At 38.8% G+C, this 20,443-nt stretch overlaps 2 protein-coding genes across 5 annotated transcripts in view; both read right to left on the bottom strand.

The window, feature by feature from the left end:
• Positions 1-8,454, bottom strand: part of cuedc1b (CUE domain containing 1b) — a 25,779-nt gene extending 17,325 nt beyond the window's left edge. Inside the window, exons 1-3 of one of the 4 annotated variants that reach the window (XM_017432186.3) lie at positions 8,278-8,454; positions 4,765-5,324; positions 4,507-4,616 (exon numbers count right to left, since the gene is read on the bottom strand). In XM_017432186.3, the coding sequence (XP_017287675.1) occupies positions 4,507-4,616; positions 4,765-5,076 (422 nt within the window). In that variant the 5' untranslated portion in view covers positions 5,077-5,324; positions 8,278-8,454. Of the gene's footprint in view, positions 1-4,506; positions 4,617-4,764; positions 6,237-8,277 lie in introns of those variants that run through there. The other 3 variants (XM_017432187.3, XM_037980172.1, XM_017432188.3) reach the window with 3 other exon arrangements.
• Positions 8,455-11,929: 3,475 nt separating this feature from the next.
• The window catches only part of akap1b (A kinase (PRKA) anchor protein 1b), a 30,411-nt gene continuing 21,897 nt past the window's right edge, over positions 11,930-20,443 (bottom strand). Inside the window, exons 7-11 of the mRNA XM_025009563.2 lie at positions 17,197-17,347; positions 16,624-16,691; positions 15,053-15,126; positions 14,909-14,974; positions 11,930-13,650 (exon numbers count right to left, since the gene is read on the bottom strand). Of these exons, the coding sequence (XP_024865331.1) occupies positions 13,588-13,650; positions 14,909-14,974; positions 15,053-15,126; positions 16,624-16,691; positions 17,197-17,347 (422 nt within the window). The 3' untranslated portion in view covers positions 11,930-13,587. The remainder of the gene's footprint in view (positions 13,651-14,908; positions 14,975-15,052; positions 15,127-16,623; positions 16,692-17,196; positions 17,348-20,443) is intronic.

Genomic DNA, 20,443 nt, shown 5'->3' with positions numbered 1-20,443 from the left:
ATCATCAAAATTAAACGAAATAAACATTTGAAATATGAGTTTGTATGTAATGTATGAATATAATATACAAGTTTCACTTTTTAAATGGAATTACTGAAATCAATCTACTTTTTCATGATATTCTAATTTTATGACCAGCACCTGTAAGCAGCCAAACCGCAGTCATCTTTAACTGCAGTAAATAACTTTCTACTGCAGACTGAAAAAGATCAAAACAAGGGTAAGGCTGTTAGCGTTCACAGATGCATCAGAACAATCACCTGACTGATGATAGGATATAAAGGATAGATCATTCTGCTGGTTCTCGTGCAAACAGGGGATGGTGATGGGAATCTGCTGAAAGCCTACATAAAACCTGAAGCTGTCAACAGCTGAACCCCAGTCCAGAATCTGATACAGAACAAAACCATTTAAAAGCCTCATCTTCTCATGATAAAGGACCTGACCTACTTTGGTAACTTGTCACAATGCTTCTGATCCCACCCACCCCCCACGTCCCGTTTCCTTTCCTTTGCCTTAAGAGAAAACAAGAAAAAGGGAGGCGTATTTATTGTGACGGGTTCACACGTTCTTCTAGAAGGAATCCTGAGTTGGTAGACTTAGAGGATTATCCCAGCTATGATGTGGAGCGCTGTTGCTTTCCAACCGTTTTAGTGTAAGAAAATATTTTCAGAAGAACACAGACAAAGTCTTGTCAAAGGCCCCGTTTAGACCTGATGCCAACATCTGTTCTGGGTGATCTGATCACATCTGGATAGCGCCAAATACAGGTCTGAATCGCCTCATTACACACAGAAGACAACTTGACTCAAACCACCTTTGATAGTGGTCTGGACAGGTTTTCTCTGCTTTAGTTTGGTAGTCTGAACACAAACCATCCCGAGTCTCACTTTAGGACCTCCAACCGAACAGGCAGCAGAGTTTGTACTTCATTCTCTGCTTAAAAAGAAAAAAAAATAATAATAAAAAGGCTGCCTTCATCTGCCAGCTGAGTAAAGATGATTAAATAGAAATCATTTGGAATTGGTCAAATTTCTTCCTAATAATGTCAAGATTTTTTAACCAGGTTATCGAGACGCAGTGTGAAGAGTTTCTTTTTAGTTTGTTTGTTCTGATTGGTTTTAAAGCCGTTTGGACCCGTTGTGGTCACTGCAAGCTGCAATCTGCTGTGTCAGCCAGGAGACAACAGTCTGAATATATGTTGCAATATATGCAGCTAAGTAAAGACAGAGATGATGTTCCGTTCACAGTGAAGATGGAAAACAGCTGACAGCTGCTTTGCTGACACTGAGCTCTGTGACATTACTGATCCTGTTATGTTCGTTTACTTCTGTCATTTTGCATATGTTGGGTAATTAATTTTATCTAGAGTTAAGTAAATAAATGCGACTTTAGTTAATCGACCATGTAAATGTCAAAAAACAATAGTTCAGGTGACTGGCTTTCTAGTTTTATAGACAAATCAGCTGATGTTCTGTTTGTTGCTCACTGTGTGACCTGGTTACTTGTTTGTATTCATGTAGGTTGGTAGGTACGTTTATTTATATTGCACTTTTCAGCACAAGGCGACTCAAAGTGCTTTACAACACAAGAACAAAATTACAGACAAAGTTACAGAATTAAACACAATGAAACACAAAAGCTAAACAAGATAAACTAAACTAAGTGTACAGTTTGGATAAATAATCTAAAACATGAGAATGCTAAACTAATGATACAGAGCTTTCTAAATGGTACCAGACCCTCTATAGGGCCGACATAACAATTACTAAGGTCTAAACATAACTAAACTAAGGTACTAACATTACCAAGGCCCGCTAAATAGCCAACATGAGAGATGCTAAGATAAACTAAACATGACTAAACTAAACTAAGGTACCAACTCTAACTGGGGCGGCAGTGGCTCAGGAGGTAGGGGTTTGTCTTGTGATCGGAGGGTTGCTGGTTCGAGCTTCGGCTGTCTCAGCCGTTGTGTCCTTGGGCAAGACACTTCACCCGTCTTGCCTACCGGTGGTGGTCAGAGGGCTCGGTGGCGCCGGTGTGATGGCAGCCTCACTTCTGTCAGCCCGCCCCAGGGCAGCTGTGGCTACAATGTAGCTTACCACCATCAGTGTGTGAATGTGTGGATGAATGGGTGAATGATTGTAGTGTGAAGCGCTTTGGGGTCCTTGGACTAGATAAAGTGCTATATAAGTGCAAGCCATTTACCATTTAACAGTACCAACAGTGGTATCTCACTCAGCTGTGACCAGGTGGTGAACAGCATTCATTAAGGGGGTCTCCAGAAAGTCCTGAGACTTTCACAGGGTTCTCAACTTCCTAGCGTGAATCTCAGAGGCGTGTAGTCTTGACACTCGAGTTTTGAACATGTTCAAAAAAAAAAAAAAAGTTTATGCGGCTGCAAAAGTGGGTATAAAATGAGCCGAGGTGGGTAACAAAATCATGTGAATGGCCAAGAACACAAGGTGTGCACACAAAACTGGGCCGGGACTTTTCAAAACCTGGCCGCACGGCTCCATGGTCATTCGGTCGAAAACAAGATTGCAACTGAAAATTTGTGCATTTTCCCCACATTTCTTTCCCCCTCCACTAGTCTCCCAACAGTTGCAGCTCAGTGAGATCCCACCTTAACTGGGATCTGATCACCACAGGCTCATTTTGTGTAAACTGTCAAACTTGACGCATGTTAGTGCCAGGTGTGAAGATAGCCAAAGGACAAGATGTTGCATCACAGAGGCCCTGTTCACATTTGGTTAGTTTTTTTAGGCTGTTTTGAATTTGTTTCAGGTGGGTTGACTTCATGTGGTCAGCTCTGAAGCATCTGTTCACATGTGGTGGTAAAATGTGTTTCCTGAAACGTTTTGTGTTAGGATGTCAGTTACCCGCTCCGTATGCAGATACAACCAAACAAGAGCTGTCAGTGAGCAACAAACAGAAAGACCTGCTGAGGTTTCTGTAATAAACATTCAGACATCTGAACTATATCATTATTTTGACATGAACACAGTTTAGAGCCATTTGAGATTAACTTTTTGTTATATTCTCTCTCAAAAAGGCCTAATTACTTAACAGGCGCAGTATAAGAGAAATAAACAGAAGATTTTAACCTGTAAAACTCGTCCACAGCTGCACGGTGTGCTGACGGCCTCCAGCTGTTTTACAGCTTCACTGTGAACATCAGCTCTGTGTTTCATTTGGTAAATATAAAGCAAAAAAAAAATCACTGTTCTGTGACTGACAGCAGGTTATAGCTTACAGGAACTACAGCCATGGTCCAACAGCTCTGAACAATTAAAATCAGTAAAGAAAACCTCATAATGTAACTCACCATGTAATCTACTTTAATCAATAAAATCCCAACCAAAAGGAACCATTTTATTAAGATGGATTCTAACAGCTCATTAAAATATAAAAAATTTTTAATAATTATTCTCCAGGATTGTTGTTTATTCATCAGCGATCAGCTGCAAATGAGCAGAGTTTTTAACTTGTTTTAAACCCTGGGTTGTCCATTCTGCTGCCTGTGTGGGGTCACATCAGTTCAGAAGGAAGTCCTACATCAAGATTTGAGAGACTGCTGTTCAGACTACCAAACGTATGCAGATACAAACCACCTCCAAAAGTAGTTTGAGTGAAAATAGTTTCAACGTGCATTTAAAGTTCAGACCTGTATTTAGTGCTGTCTGATCACAGCCTGATAAAGACAGGTCTAAACAACCCCAGAGTTTCAGGCAGTTTTCTCATTCATCTCCATGTACCTGTCAGAGACTTTGTTATCATACATTACATAACTGAACTGAGCTTTAATGGTGCGTGAATACAGGAGCACAAACGGGTCTGATAATGGAAAAAGGAGGGTGCAGCTTCTATTGTAGGTACAAATAGAGATATTCCAGCTAAAAAGAGGCTGTGAACCACTGACACAGAATATGTACATCTGATAACTCAACTACGTATTTATTCAGTTGAATATTTGATTATTAAAATGTGACAGCTGCATCCCAACACTGAAAAACCCAAAAGAAACAGGTTGTGGGATGCAGAGTATTACCCAATGACGAAGGGTGTAACTGTACATGTATTTGTACCGTGACAGTTCAGTACAGACGTTTTGGTCAGGTACAGTGACCTGACTGTGAATACGTCGGTCAGTCACAGGTGATTACTGCTCACAAAAAGACACTGAACAGTGTACATCCAACAGAGAGAGACAAGAGGCGCCTGTAAGGTAAACAAATGCATCATGTAAGCAACGTTTTTGAAAAGTGCTGTGGCATGCAATTAGTGTATTTATTTAATAGCAAGCCTCATTTTCTCCCACTAGCACTCAGCTAGCAGAGAAGATGGCTTAAAGAACTGCGTCTGACATCAATTTAAACACACAAACTTAACTAAAAATAGGAAAACTTCCCAAAATGAACACTTTCATCAACCTTTTCTAATACAGCACTTCAAAATGTGTATGAAAAACGCAGCATCTGAAAAGGAGCTGGCCCACTTCCTTACCGCTGTGGGGGTGTCGGTGGGACCTTCGGGTACACTTCATGCGCAGGTGGAGAATAAACAGGCGGTGGTTCTTCATCTGAGCTGTCAGGTTCTAAAGTTCGCTCCAGAATCTAAAACGGAAACAAAACAAATTTGTTCTGTTTTAAAATGAGCTTATAAAGCAGCTTGACTTTAAAACAGTCTGATTAAAGTTGATTCTTGTCTGTTTTACACTGCTAACAGTGATGTACCAGTGGGATAAGCCGACCCTTCACTTACCTCTGCTGGAATACTGTCGTCTGAGTCAGAGCTGTCGTCAGATCCCTGTCCATCAATACTCATCTGAAGAAGCTGGTCGATGGTGGCATCGACAGCGCCATTATTTGAGCGGAGCACACACTCAATCACCTCGTAATCCATCGAGGGGAACATGGTCTTGAAGTCCTCCATGGCTTGATTAAACTCAAGGCGCCTGACCAGCTGGTTGGGCCTGCTGTTGTTGAGCTGCCCATGGGTGGTACCAGAACCACCTCCACCTTCATTGTTCTGAGAGCCTCCATTATTGCTGCTGCGCTTGAACAGGCTTGTCATCCTCTGGGCCTGGCTCCTCTTCAACACAAACCGTTGGGCCCGTCAGACCGAACCGTCCCTGTTGCCGTTTTCTAGTCTGCACCCAAACATGGGAGTCTTTCAAAAAGTCTTTATGAGCTGACTTTTCTCTTCAGTTCTTGATGCAAAGCTGCATCTGGAGTGGCTGGCTGTCCTGCAGAGGGTGTAGGAATGGAAGTTCAGGGGCAGATCTGAGGGAAAGTGCATAGCTACAGCAGAGTCATCATTACCTACAGAGAGAGCCGACAGAGATCATCAGGCAGGAAGGTGCTGCGCTTCAATCATTTCCAGCTACATACCTAACCACGTGCTCACCTCAGAGTCAGCTTATGAGTTTAATGCCAACATTTCATCATCAAGTTCTGTGTCAGCGTTATTCTGTCAGGTTTGGCATTAAGGGTAGTATCTCACTGGGCTGTGATTGTTGGCGAACAGTGAGGGAGTTGCCAAAATGTCTTCTCTCGTTTGCGGGGGTTCTCAATTTTCTCGCTTCAGCTGTTGAGGTGCACAGTCTTGTCACTTGAATTTTGAACATAATCAAAAGATTTGCGGAACACGTTTTCTCTTAAAATAGTCGTAGAGTCATTGCAGGTGTCTCGATCTGTCTCAAGAGAGCTTGAGCTGTAGCTTGACTTCATGAGAGCTCTCCTTAGACAGAAAACACATACAGGCCTTAAAACCACGCTGAGGATGTAGAATAACTATCGATAAATTAGTCTCAATCTGCCCATTTTCATTTCAAACGTGTAATCAAGTAGATTAAAAATTAAAAGTGGGGCGGGTGGTACAAAACAAGCAGAGGTGGGTACGATGTAGGCTAGGCTCACAGGTCTGCAAATGAAAATTCACGCATTTTCTCAATTTTGACTCTCCATCAGTCACAGTCCAGTGGGATACTACCTTAAAAGAATCAGAGATAATGTCACTGACCTGGGCTTAGTGCTGAAAGATAGAACAATTTGTGATGTGCAATATTATTGTTTGATATTGCCATTAATATATACCCTCACTTTTTCTTCCTTCATCACCATCAGTTTCACCAGGTGTGGACATCAAGGCCAGTGAAAGTCTGTTGGATTTGCCAAATATATCCTTCGCTGCAGAACATGAACGCATGGTACTAAAAATATAATGACCTATGATTTATTGCAGTCCAAGCACTGCCCCGCCGCCAGGCTAAGCTCCGCATGTTTATTATAAATACGTCTTTTTTATACACATTTTTTTTTCCACCCGCACCCCCACCGTGAGGTCACTGCGCGTTGATCACCACGCAAGGGGGTGCTCGCCAACAGTGACGCGATCGCGCTGTCCCCGCCCCTGCGCGAAGGCCCTGCGCGGTGTCATGTGATCGTACACGTCCTAATGTTTTTAAGTTTGTGCGCACCGCGCTCCATTCAAAATGGATGATTTCGCTGCTTTAGCAGAGCTGGTCCGCCTGTATCAGCATTTATATGATCCCTCTGTGAGAGATGATAAAGATAATCAAACGGTTCAAAATTACTGCTGCAGCCGATAAAAAGGAGTGTTTATAGACCACAATGAGACGAAATTCAGCGGGTGGCTTTACAACACTGAATACGGTAAGCATGTTTTGTAGTGAAAATATTAATATGACGCATGGTAATTTATCCTTGTATACCAGTAAAATGATGCTATTAAATTCAGCATTATATATGGTTTGTTTTGTTGTTTCACGTAGTGATCCAACATGCAGCCTGTGCCACAAAAGGCACAGTACAGTACAGCATCTGTCTGTTTATCAGAGTTGTCTGTTGTTATTCATTGGCCTTATTGTGAGACGTGTGTTGGTGCTTTGTTTGCACTTTTTCATTTATGTTAATTTAATTTATTTGTAAATGTGACTTAAATTAGGATTTAAATTAGGTGCAAACAATTTGTATTTGTATTTTTGTTTAAAAAAAAGGATTTCAAAAGTGCCTTTTTGTAAAGCTGTAGTTGTGTAAATATTTGGCACACATATCTTACAATATCACATAATAAATAGCCATATTTTTAACTTTCCTGTCAACTTTAATTTTTTTTTTTTTACTAAATTACGGTTGGCCGGCGATCAGCCGGCAAAGAGCTACCTACCACCGGGCTTAGCCTCTTTTCTGGGGGAAACCCTGAAATGCTTTTATTATTATTAATTATTATTATTATGTATTAAGCAGCCTTACAAGGGCTCTGTCAAATCTGTTTTCTATTTTTCAGATTGTTTAAGTTTGTTCCCACCAAACCAGCAACAAAACTGACCATCAAGAAGTGAAAGAAGGTGTCCTCAGAACGGTTCTTACCCAGGGAAGACACGGGCAAGAACCAGAATCAACTATTCTTTAGGAAAGGCTTCAGAAATGGTTTGAGGAACAAAACAAAAAAAGTTTAATTTTACTCCCAAATTGTCTAAACCTGAGTTCAACTGAGCGCCTGTGGGATGTGCTGGACAGACAGGTCCATGAAGGTCTGTCCTCTTCCAAGCAGACACAAGAGCAGGCCTTCAGGTTTAGGATTGTTTCTACAGCAGGAAGGGGACAATCCAAAATCAACCAGGTTGGGATGCTCAATCAGCATAATCCCCTTTGAGAGTTGCAGTTTTAGCAATCTTGATTTAATCTTTTGAGCATGTGGTAGATAACTGTGCTATTACTAGATTTAAAAAAACCAACAAACTAAAACCAAAAAACTGAATCAACCTAATGAAATCATTTATTTAATTTTCAATTGGGTGTTGCAAATGCTAACCAGCTAAAGTTTTATTTGCTGGTTGATGCTAACAAGCTCATAGCTAATCTTGCACAGACTCAGAGGTATTGAATATTAGCAACAGCAACAAAAACTAAATATATATTTGATTCTTTTAGGGAAGAAAAGTCATGATGTTGTTGACTTCATGCTACAATGGCTAATGTTATTCTCGGACTTTAAATAACTCCGTAACGTTGTGTTTTTATTGCAGCGTTAGCTCTTTGAGCTAACAAAACAAAAACAGGAAAGTGTCCTGAGTAGGCCTTCCTCGGTGATCTCAAGTCACAGCGTTCAAACATATCAATAAAACATTACCCAGAAGAACTGGACTTTCCGATGAGAGAAACCACATCAACACAATCAGTGTTTCTGTTTTAGTGGCGGTGTTTACCGAAATCAGAGACACAAAGGCGGAGCGGCGCTCCCGCGACTCACCGACAAACACGGCTTCAATCCGGCAAAAAAACAACCGGTTCACAGTCAGGACCGATGGATTAAATGATGAGGGAAAACATGAAGGAAGTGAGGAAGACAATAGACAAAACAATTGAGCCGAACATTTAACCCATAATCAGTGTTGCCAACTCCTCAGTAAGGAAAGCAGCCATTGGCTGTTCTACAAGTCGCCAAATGACGTCATCGATTAATTTGCATAATTGGCCTGAGAGGAATAATGTGATTTGAGACTAAAAGTGAGGGAAAAAAACAGCCTTAGAACCACGAATGTATTTTGTAGATTCTTATTTTATTTAGTGTCACAATTTATTGGGTCACAAAGTGACACCCTGAAAGTTCTTTTAGCGTAGTGATTTATTTTAGACAGAAAATTTTACATTTACATCCCACCTTAAATCAAGTAATTAGTCAGCGGAGACCAAGCTTGTCCTCTCTGAGACAGTCCTCTCTGCTTGCCATCTAACCAGAGGGTAGAGTTGATGAACCTGAATTTCGTGTGGTTCCCGGTGGCCTGGAAGATTGCTAAATCTACACCACTCTCCTTCTGAGGATGTGGATGTTTCTCTGTGGACCAGGCTGTAAGATTTCAACCAGAGCCTGGTCCACAGAGAAGATGCCTCCTCATCTTGCTCCTTGGCTGTCACAGAAATGTAATAATCAGACAGCCAAGCTACAGTTTGACTGTGACTTTAGTTGTGCACCCAACTAAAGTTTGAGCAAACTCAGTAGTTGTTGTTGGTTTGTCCACAAATGCAGCCAGAGAAAAGAGTTGTTTTTGATTTACTTGAAAGAGTGCAGGTAGCCTACTAAGGTCAATAAAACAAGGACAAAAACTATTGGGAGGAATGTTTTCCCACATGGACCTGTAATGGGGAAATGACTGATATTAGTGGGGAACAGTAAAAATGACTAATTTAACTATTCTTCTAACATCATAGAATGCATTATTACATTCTGCAGTGGCTCTGGGATTAAAATAATTATTTTAATGGGAGTTAATGGGACATTTCTGTCCTCGAATGACTAAAGAGGGAAGTAAGTTTAAATCAGATGCTATACAAAAACTAAAAATACATCAAAGTCAATATTTTGGCTAATCTTTGACATATTGAAGACAGATTTAAAAAAGAAAACAAACTCCCCTAGCCACCCAACATTTGTTTTATGGAAAATTCTTCTTTTTTTTTTCTTCCATAAATAACAACAGTTACACCGAGTAATCAAAGTGGCATTTTAAGGGTTAAAATCCTCAAAATGATTGAATATTTTGTATTTTTGATCAGGGACAAAACTGTTTAAGAAATGTATACATAAAAAAACAGGAAAAATATTAATCTTTAATGTTTTTATTGAGATTTTGACCTAAATGACTTTGGAGGGTAGTAATTTCTTTTTTCACAGTGCTCTATTGATTTATTTGAACAATTTAAATTTAAGCTTCAGGAAGGTCCTTACTGATGAAAATGTCGGATCCCTGCAAGTTTTTAGTTTTATTCAGAACAGCAAAGTTGTCCTTTAGCTGCAGAAATCTGACTACATACAGTGTTTCTTCTTATTATACTCTCGTTTTGGGGGCTTTAACATACTCAAAATACTTGTGAAATTGGGGCAATATCTTAAAAGTAAGCAAGACTTTTAATACTAAAAGGGTCTCAAAAATAAATATGGCAAAAGGCTGAACAGCACCACCTATTCTGACAGCATGAAGATCTAGAAGGTATATGAAATCTGTATTTCATGACAAAAACACAAAGTTTGAGGTGAACCCACATGTTACGATGAAAACTAATTAACCAATTAATCTCCCATGGTTAAGTAATATACTGACCAAGTTTGAAGCTGATACTCTCAGATCTCTCAGAGGAGTTTGTTCAAATATAAATGCTGGCAAACGTCTAAGTCATGACTTTAATTCAAATTGGCTGACTTCATGTGTTTTTCAGGGCAATAATTCAAAAGACTTTTTTAAAATTCTTTGTGACCTTAATAGGTGAACTGATTTTCAAACTTCTACCAAAATTGTCATACCTTTAACATAACATATCAAATCTTCACTAAACTACAAATACTTCATGTGGTCTAGTTCTCAGTATATCTACAGGCCAATATTCTGGCCTTGCATAAGCTCTGCCCACTGAGAACAGGAAGTTACATGTTGTATGTCACTCTCCGGCCTGCTTTACCGTATCAACTCCAAACTGTGTCAGATAACAGACATGTGGAGGTTATATGGTACTAAACACTTGAGTTTTCTTTGGCGTGGCAAATTTTAATATCTCACCATGACGCATTTCATTCCGCCTGCACCAAAACACCCAGGAATCATTTTTGTCTAGAACTGATAGCTTAGAAGGTGTCTGAATTGGAAGCTAGACTCCAAGCTGTTGAAAAACCATAATATACCTCAATTTAAACACTCTCAGGTGTGCCCATTAATAGTTTCCACATAATTAAGTTTCCCAGCGTGCCATCCAAGTATGGTAAACAAACCAAAATTTGTGGAAACATGAGTACGCCAATTATTTCCACTGTCATTTCATAATTAATACATCTTAAGTTTTGCGTGGAAAAAGAGCCTACACCACATTTTTCTGCGTACACACCCTTTGTACACGAGGCATCTGTTGAGTGGATCAGATTACAAATTAGAGGTTTGTGTGACCCCAAATAAGGTGAAAGACTCAACATTTTGTGAGTGCGGCTTTTTTCCTATAACAGTTGGATAAAGATGAAACAGCTGGGGAACATAATTTAGGACAACTGTCTGGAGCTGAAACCTTTTGTAACTACAGCTCAAACCAGATGTTTACATACACTGTACAACCTCCCCCCCCCAAAAAAAAAAAATTAATCAGACAAAACCTTCCGTTTTAGATGAGTTAGGATTCCAAAAATAAAATTAGATCTAGTCACCAAATGCCCAAATAATGAGAGAAATTTATACCTTTTTTTTTTTTTTCACAAAGTCACATATTATGACTTTAAACAATTTGGGAAAGCTCAGATGATGGTGATGTGGGCTTTGGAAGCTTCTGATTGGTTAGTTGACAACATTTGAGTTACTTGGAGGCACACCGCAAACACACAGCTTCTTTGTGTGGCATCATGGGAAAAATGAAAACAAATGAGCCAAGATATCAGGAAGAGAACTGTCAATCTTCACAACTCTGGTTCATTATTAGGTACAAATTCCAGATACTTGAAGGAGCCAAGTTTATCTGTTCAAACAACTATAAACAACGTGTGAATGTCCTGTTATATCGCTCAGACAGGAGAAGGGTTGTGTGAAGTGAAATATGCTAATAAACTCCAAAGCAAAACAACCGCAGCTAAAAGCAGAAGAATGGTAGCTGAGAAGAGCTGAAGGGTATGTAAAAGTAGCACAAGCCAAACGAGGACAGTGTTTTAGCTGAAGAGATCTCAGTGCATTTCTATGGAGAAATTTATTTGAAAAATATTTTTGAAAAGTAAAATTTCAAAAACCCAAGTCACAGCACACAAGCTGAATGTTTTGATTTATTATTGGTGAAAACGGCACAAAGTATGTGGGAGAAAATGTAAAACACTGACTCAGCATTTAACGCAACAAAGCAGCGAATTTAAAATGAAAATGGAAAGAAAACGCCGGAAACACTTTGAATAAGTTTTATTCTTTTTGTCCCTTATAGATCTGTACAATCAACAAATCAAATTGAAGGTGAGCCTAGCAAAATCTGATCTGTACATGTTATTTAAATGCTTTTGGGCACAGCTGTTAAACACCCATAATTTGAAGAATCAAATTACAACTTATCTAGCTACACAACACCGTACAGCCTCAGCAGGAGAGCACAGAGGAAAGGGCAGGATGTCAAACTAAACAAAAATAGTATTTATTCCCTTTATATCTTTTATTTCCCAGTGTTATATAAACAGTCAGTTTTCTTATTTACAGAGAAATGAACAAACCTAAGATGTGGTGAAGGGGCTGTGAGGAGGCATGTCATATTCACTGTAGGTTCATTAAAAAAAAGAAACAAACAAACAAAAAGCAATTCAAACAGATGCAGAAAGATGGTGTGAAATAGAAATAGGGGAAACCGTTATCTACTGCTCCAAATCTAGCAGCAACATCTGGATACATTTCTAAAATCCTCTTCCGAGAGAAAATGTTCGCCCTATGTCCCAAACTGAATGTTCTCAAACACGATCCTATCACTTCCCTTCATCCGCTGCACTTCTGCAGGTTGGCTTGTTGATCAGATCACTCCTGAGGAATCTTTTTAGTGTTGTTTCAGAACAGTTTATGTCCAAAGAAAAGCCCCCTTCACTCATTTTTTTCCCTTCATTATTCAAAATAAAGCTGCCTTATTGCTAAAATGACCGATTTCAGTTTTATGGAAGTGTTTACATTTAAAAGGAACCGACTGGAGACCATGTAGTCATAGAAGCTTGAGGTCCCAGAAGAAAACGGTAGAGCAGAGGTCAACGCGAACATCTAGCAGCCTTGTTTTCTTCAGTGAGTGTTGTAATACTTTCAGAGCACACTGCAGGGATTTCTTCAAGATTTAAATACTCCACCGTTCTTTCTCTGAGTTCACTGACAACAAGCGGAAGATTTCCCGAAGATGTTCTAACACACAGTGAACATTTCAAGTGATGTTCCTGAAAGGGTTTTCTGTCAAACGTTACAAAGTCATCTTAAACAAACGACACTGACTTCATCTTTTTCAGTCGGACACAAAGTGAAACCGTTTAAGTGCCTGTTAGGTAGGAGGGAGGGGGAGGGTAGTGGGATTTCCGGCTCCTCTAATATCATGCACCACTTCTCGATCTTTGAACAGACAAGTCCAAAGAAACAGAGTTTGCTTAGAACTGGCTAGATCGACCTACACAAGACCAGAACCAGAACTTCGCCAGCAGCTTGATGATCCACAACGGGATCACATATGAAGTAAGAACGTGGGTGAAAACACTTCAGTTGAACTTTTTATTTTCTTACAGTTTAGACTTTGTTTTAAAAATGACTTTTTTTTTTCCCCCTTCTTTCTGTAATTTCTTGGGACAAGAACAGAAGCTTGGCTTAGTAGAAGTAGTGCCGCTTTCCTGTAGATTATGTCTGAAATAAAGTTTAGTTTTTGTTCAAAAAAAAAAAAGAAACTAACAATAAAGAGTCAGGGTGAGGGGGTGAGAGGTCTTCCCTGATGTAATGTGCCTGGTGGAGTTGGGTTCTTCAGAATCTCCAGACTGCAGACCACATGAGAACAACGGAGGAGGATGAGTGTGTGGAGCTCAGATGATCCCAGGAGGTCAGAATCCATCAACCCAACCTGTCAGGTTCCTCTCTGCCAGGGTCCGGTTCACTGAAATCACCTGCAACAACAGGACAGCCACTGAAAGAAAGACCGGACTGGTTTCTATCGCCTCATTTAACTGACAAAACATCTGCCTGGGGTCGATGGACCAACAAACAGGCCCGGACTGTAACAACTTCAGCGGTCTTTTAGAATGGGACATCTTTTTGGTCAGACAACAGATTGTTTAACTTTAGTTTTAGTAATGCAAAGTTTTATAATGATCAAGCTTAGAAAGGTTGAATTTTAATCACTCTCTCTGAACTCGGGATGAATTTGATGGCCACTGACGGTGCTAGGTGAGTTGTGTGGCGGCCATCTTGCTAGGTGCTAAGCCTATCACTGTATATTGTTTACATGTGGAAGCCACACAATGTTAATGTTTTGTGCGTGTTGAACGTTGCATCATCAGTCCAAAAATCAATAAAAATAGTCTTATTTGAGGGCTTTCGGTGAGCGCACATGGAATAGGCTTTTGTGGAAACTGTGAGAATGAGATGATATATTTTAATTAAGCCAGTTTTTTTAAAAATCTCATCAGTATCCTCTACATCCTCAGAGCCATACTGGGATAAATGTTGAGTCTTTGGCCATAAAACGAGTCTGACAGGACTGGCTGAGGGAGACCCCAGAGACAGACTCCCTTGAGAAACTGGATGCTAATAAAAAGATGCTACGGCTCATCAAGGTAATGATTGACGACCTATGAGCTGAAATTATCATCAAAATTTAGTCAATGATATCAGAATCCATTAAGAAGACAGGAAGCTGCTTTAAAACCGCAGGAAGAAAAAGTCGCTCAGAAAAGTAGATTTGTGATCTTCAGAGCATTCTGGTCTGAAATCTTTTTACATTGTCTAATGCAGAGCAAGTTTCATCCTAACAGTTAAACTTCATTTCTCTTTATAAGATGATCTTATGATATGCGGATGACATACATTAAGTTTTTTTATTTTATAGAAATGGTCACATTGATGATAATGATGATGATGAAGTTATCAGTTTTACTTAGATTCTTAATTTGGAACCAGGAAGGTGGCTTTAGGTTTCACACCTTGTCTAAATAAACAATGAAGGGGTTTGTCGTTCATCTGAGGTTGTTTTTACCTCGTTTTAAGATCAAGCAAATACTTTTTTCATCAACGTCTTTTGATAAACCTTTTCAATTAAAATAATTCAAAAAAGGTCTAGTTTTTACACCAGCTGAAGTCTTGAAAGTCTATTTTAAGTAGTGCATTATCAAAGTAACTCCAACAATGTAAATCCAGACATCATACCTCTTCTCCAACCATGTTCCATAAGTGGATGAGTGGAAGACCCGTGTTGTTATCGTAGTTTGAGACCTTAGAGAAAACAGAAGTGCCATTAGCTTGAACTTGACTGTGCCGCTCTGCGGAGCTGCAGGCTAAAGGCAGTCCTACCTGTGCTAGCAAAGGAACGCCTCTCGTCATTTCCTCTAAGGCCGATGTAGCTTCTGCTGAGAATCGATCCTCCCCTGATGAAGAAATGACATGGATGTCATGGATCCATACAGTATCTGCTCTTTGAACACGTTGCCTGATGTCACATCTGTTGCTACGGCTTTCAGCAAAAACAATTACAACCTCCTTAAATGTTGTCAAGTGATAACAAAAGGTCAAAGCTGACAGCTTTATAAGCAATAGTTATTAAATAAAATAAATATAAAAAAGAAGAAAGTTTTTACAGAAATGTTGAAGCATGTCGATGCTGCTGCCCAAAACTGAAACATAACTTTGTCATAATCGGAGCTCCGAAAAACGACAAAACTTTCATGTATGACCTGTATGTGAAATTGAAAGAAAGGTTAAAGCTGCTGCTGCTGGTGGCTCATTATGGTCACCATGATAACCACACACTTGTGTCTGTCACTCCCTGACTGCCAAGTTAACAAGAGGCAAACTAAAAGCAAGCCTCAAAGGAAAACTATAAATCTGAGAATAAAGGTTCTCTGATGGTCACGTGTGAATTTTTTACGTTTCCACAATGTTTTGGGTTGGAGATGTGACAAGTTTTAAAAGAGCATTCACCTCCTCTTTTGTAGAAAATATTTTGAGCTAAAATACGTTTGGCACCAGTCCTACAGCAGTGAGAGACACACTGGGTGAAAAATAGACAAAAGTATCTATTTTTGAGGTATAATTTATATATGTATCAGAAAGAGTTGTGGGATTAAAAAGAGGTTGTTTACAATTTTTAGATATTTTAAAAGTTAGTTCATATCACTTTCCCTGTCAGTTTAACGTTTCGTAGTAAAATCTCAAAATTAAACTTACACTGAGATTGCGTAAAACTATAAAATATATCAAAATGTCAGGTCAGATAGATGAAGTTCAACCTTCTGTGGCATGTTTAAACTTTGAATGATGTTTCTGCTGTGAAGTCTGTCTGAGCTACAGAATAAGCTTTTACCTCCTGATTCAACAAACATCCCATTAATCACCATTGAGGGGTTTTTTGTGCCAGTTTTGCCTTGTTGTACAATGTACCGTCTCCAAAAGCCAGAGCTCATTATTCCTGCACATTTTATTTCAAAGCTGCTTGACAATATCACAAAGTTTCAACAGGAAGGGAAAAAAAGCTGCTTCAACGCTCCTGGACTGGCACCTTAATCGTAACAGTGAGAGATATAAAAGTTGAGTGATTGTTACTGTGACATTTATCACTCAGAAATGAGTGCTTGAAACATTTTACTATAACTAAAAAGGTACTAATACTAAAATAAAACACTAAAGATGACAAAAACATCTCCAAAGTGAAAATGTCAAACAAACTACAAGTTCCTACTTCTCTGATTGAGGACTGATGGAGGGACTGATGGAGTTATGACCCCACAAAATACGTATTTTGTCAAATTACCACAAATATATGAAAAATCAGACAAACCTGAGATTCAAACCTTTACTGAAAGAAGAAATGACACCCCCCCCACCTCCTCAATGCATGAACATTTAAACAAGGCAGCTGTCTCTACCTGGAAGTGGGGCGATGTTGTCCAGCAGGACCTCTGCTCCTTGAAATGGAAGCGTTACAAAGTCAGACCTGAAAATAAAAAAAATAAAAAAACCTCCTTAGGAAATAAAATGAGAACATAGGTGTTATATGTGCTGTACTGACTGGCTGCTGCTCCAGCTAAGACAGAGGGGGAAGGAGCTGAGATTTAACCCTTCCTCACTAACCATCATCATAGTCTCCTCGTTCAGCTCAGATGTGTGCACATCCTTTAGAAAAAGGAAGGTATTTCATGCTGCACTGTCTTGTAAACAAACTGCTAACCATCAGAGGCTATTTGTGGGCATTTTATAACCCAATATGTTGAAAGCGAGTTTTAGTCCACAGCACTAATAACTCAGAGCAGCTCATACTTGCAAATACTCTGTGATTACACACCACATTCCTGTGCTCCTACCACTCAAGGGGCTTGAACACAACATAATTACACATCAGTTGTCAGATCGGGGGCCATGCATGGTTCAACATCAATCTGCCAACCTTTTGACTGGCAGATGTTCTCTTTTCCTTCTCTTTGATAAAACGTGTGACTCACCTGATCTGTCGCAGTGAGTCTATCTTTACTCTGTCGTAGCCTCCATAATCGACGTATCTGATCTCCACTTCATCCGTTTCCTTATAGAAGGTAATGACCTGAGCTCTCCACCAGGCTCCTTCCACCGCTGGAGCTGCACAGATCACACCAACTGGAAGAGGAAACACCAGACTGCTTGAATTGAACCAAACTACAAGCTCAACCTGTTAATTACAGAGAACACACTGACACGATGGAGAATTCCACGTACAGAGACTTTAATTTTAATTTAAGTTATCCATGTGGTAAAGACCAATCACATAAAAGGAAAAATAAAACATTTTTCTAAGGTGTTCTCAGGGCTCTCCCAGGGTTAGGGTTATATTCTGGTCTTTCTGAGTTGACAGTCATTATCTTACCTTCTGTAGATAGCTTTTTAAGCAACATCAAATAGTTCAATTCTGACGGGACTGATGAGCTAAAGGCTAGTCCAAGTGGGGCTAAGACCAAAGTGGATCGTTGCGGTCTTAAAAGATCTCAAATGTTTCACAGCGTTTCAAGCAAACACAAATACTTCAACCTTTACGGTGCCACCAGTTTCACATTACATGGTTACTTGGGCAGAAATATTGTGAAATTCCAGCAGGAAGTGACCCAAGGTTGCACAGGAAGTGTTACAGCGGGCAGCTGTTATTGACACCTACTGATGACAACTATTTATATATTTTCTACACCATCCCACTTCAGTTTTCTGAAACAGATAATTCTGGTCTTTTCAGTCAAAAAGCATTTCAGTAAAGAAGAATATTTAGTATAGAATATTTGTGTGTGTGTGTGTGTTTTTACATTTATTTCAAATCTCTAAATTGATATTCATGACTAACATTAGTACTGCAAGGTTTCTAATGTAAGTTTCTTCTAAAATCTTTCATATTTCCAAGGAGTTCATAAAGAATATAACTACTGAGATCTGAGCTCACATGAACTGGAGAAGTGAGGCAGGAAGAATTGTTTGAGTTGTCTGAAGCTGAATTAATAGGACAAAAGGCCCTCTAGATGGATGTAATCATCATTTTAAGTTTATTACTGTTCACATCTAGTTTAAAGATGAAGTTAAAAGAAGTGGATTACATAGACACATGATCATTCAGTTAAAATTATTCACACAGAAAAAGTGTTTAGAATGATGTTCTGTAGAGAAAAATGTCACAGAACTGCATTTGTTTTATTGTTTTATAGACAAATAATTTTGTTTATAAGACTGTTTTCAATGATTTTATTTTTCAGCTTTCAAAAACCTTTACCTTGTGTTCATTTATTTTCGATTTCTAAACTTGGTTTGGATGCTGTTCTACATTTTTTAACAAAATAAAGCATATTTATGATTTAATTTGGCCACCAGATGGTGACAGGAGCCCACCTGACAACTTGTAATGACCAGTTCAGATAATGTTAAAAAAAAAACAATTAAAAAAGCCTTCATGTTTCACCACATAATGTTTAAAAACACATATTAACAAGGTAAAATAGTTACCATGTTGTAAAGATCCCAACATTTCAAAAAGCAGGACGACAGAAAAGTAATATTCTGACCCATAAACTTGTTTACTTTAAAACCATGATTTTTTTTTTTTTTTCATTTTTGTTGATGTCTTCCATCTGTTTAAAACCTGCTGGCTTTGTGCTTTTTGACATCAGATTTTGAATTTAAGTGTAATTAAATCAAGATTTCAGCATTGATTGGAGTCTTGAGTTCATAAAATCTCTACCACTCATTTTAAACATTTCTTTTCGTTTTCCCTCTGTCCGTATGGGTCTCTGTGCCAGGAGACGGGTCAAATCTATTTTTAGATGCATCACAAACATCTGAGCTTTCTGAATAGGGCTGCATGATATTTAGAAAAATAAAATAAAAATAAAAATTTACATTTTTATTTGACACAATTTTTATTAGTATATTTAAAATTTTTAAACATTTCAGTTGAAGTAACAACAGTTTTCCCACACCACTAATATGCGCTGCGAACATCTGTCAACTTCCTGTCGGCTCTGTCGAGCCTACAGTTTCAAACTATCACGGCAGAAAACGTTTCGTAAGTTTTCAAAGGAGTTTAAAGGCTCGAAGTTCAACAGGCTAGCTGACAATAAAAGAGTGGTTTGTTCGCTCTGCAAGATCGCTCTTCTGCTCCCATTAACCAAAAACGATGAAAAACAAACCCACCAGACGTTTTTAGAGCTGCTAAATGCCCTCTGACATTAGACAGGTCATCTAGCTGCTGCATTTCTCAGACTAAATGTTTGAGGAAACTTGGACTAGAATCTGTACCAGTGTTGTATCGAGTTGCTCCTTCGCTGAGATCTGATTCCCCACAAACTGCATTCTATTTTCTTTTTATTTTCTGTTTTAAGCAACAATATTTTATGTACCAACAGTATCCATACAACATGCTGAATACTCAAGATTTTACATTTTAAAAACAAAAATAATAAAAGCTTGATTTTGTTTGTTATGCTGGAGTGACACTTTAAAGCTATATTTTATACTTTAATCTGCAGGTCTTTGTTTTCATTTTATTTTGTGGTAAAATGTAAATGCTGACATTTACTGTTAAGATAAAATGAACTAAAATAAAATTGCTGACTTTGATTTTTGGAAGATAAATAGATTATAGGCGAATAATTGAAAATTTGTTGATAAATAAATCAAAGTAGTTCTTAGTGGCAGCCCTACTGAGCAGAGTGCCGTTTGTCCTAGTTGACTTGTAGCAGAAACAGTAACCAGTAAAGGTGTCTTTACATCTTTTTTTATCTTTTCTTTGCTGTACAGAAGAATATCGGTCTGTAAATAACAGCTGGAGTCATCATGTCTTTAGGGGTGACTTTGAAACGTTTCATTTGAGGATAAATTTCTTACCACGATGCTGATCGTGTTAGCCTTCTTTGGTGTTTTTAATGCTAAGTTAGCATCTATGCTAATTGTTGGTCTCTTTTGGCATGTTGTTGTGCACGCTTTATAGTAGTGCTGGGCGATATAACGATACATATCGTGAGGACGATAGAAAAGTGTCTATCGTGATATATTTTCTTCTATCGTCTCTGTCGTTTCTATCATAATTGTATCAATGATTCATGTAAATATTTCATAACGTAGGCTACGACGAATGTATTAGTGTTGTCTTTTTGCATACATTCAGTTTATATAAGTGATAAATAATAAGAAAAAATAACTATTTTGTGAAGAACCTCCGTTTTGCGACATGACGCTGCT

Source organism: Kryptolebias marmoratus, linkage group LG2 (assembly GCF_001649575.2).
Source record: "Kryptolebias marmoratus isolate JLee-2015 linkage group LG2, ASM164957v2, whole genome shotgun sequence".
NCBI classification, from domain to species: Eukaryota; Metazoa; Chordata; class Actinopteri; order Cyprinodontiformes; family Rivulidae; genus Kryptolebias; species Kryptolebias marmoratus.
The sequence above is the reverse complement of the archived record's forward strand: the minus strand, read 5'-3'. Positions and strand labels throughout refer to the sequence as shown.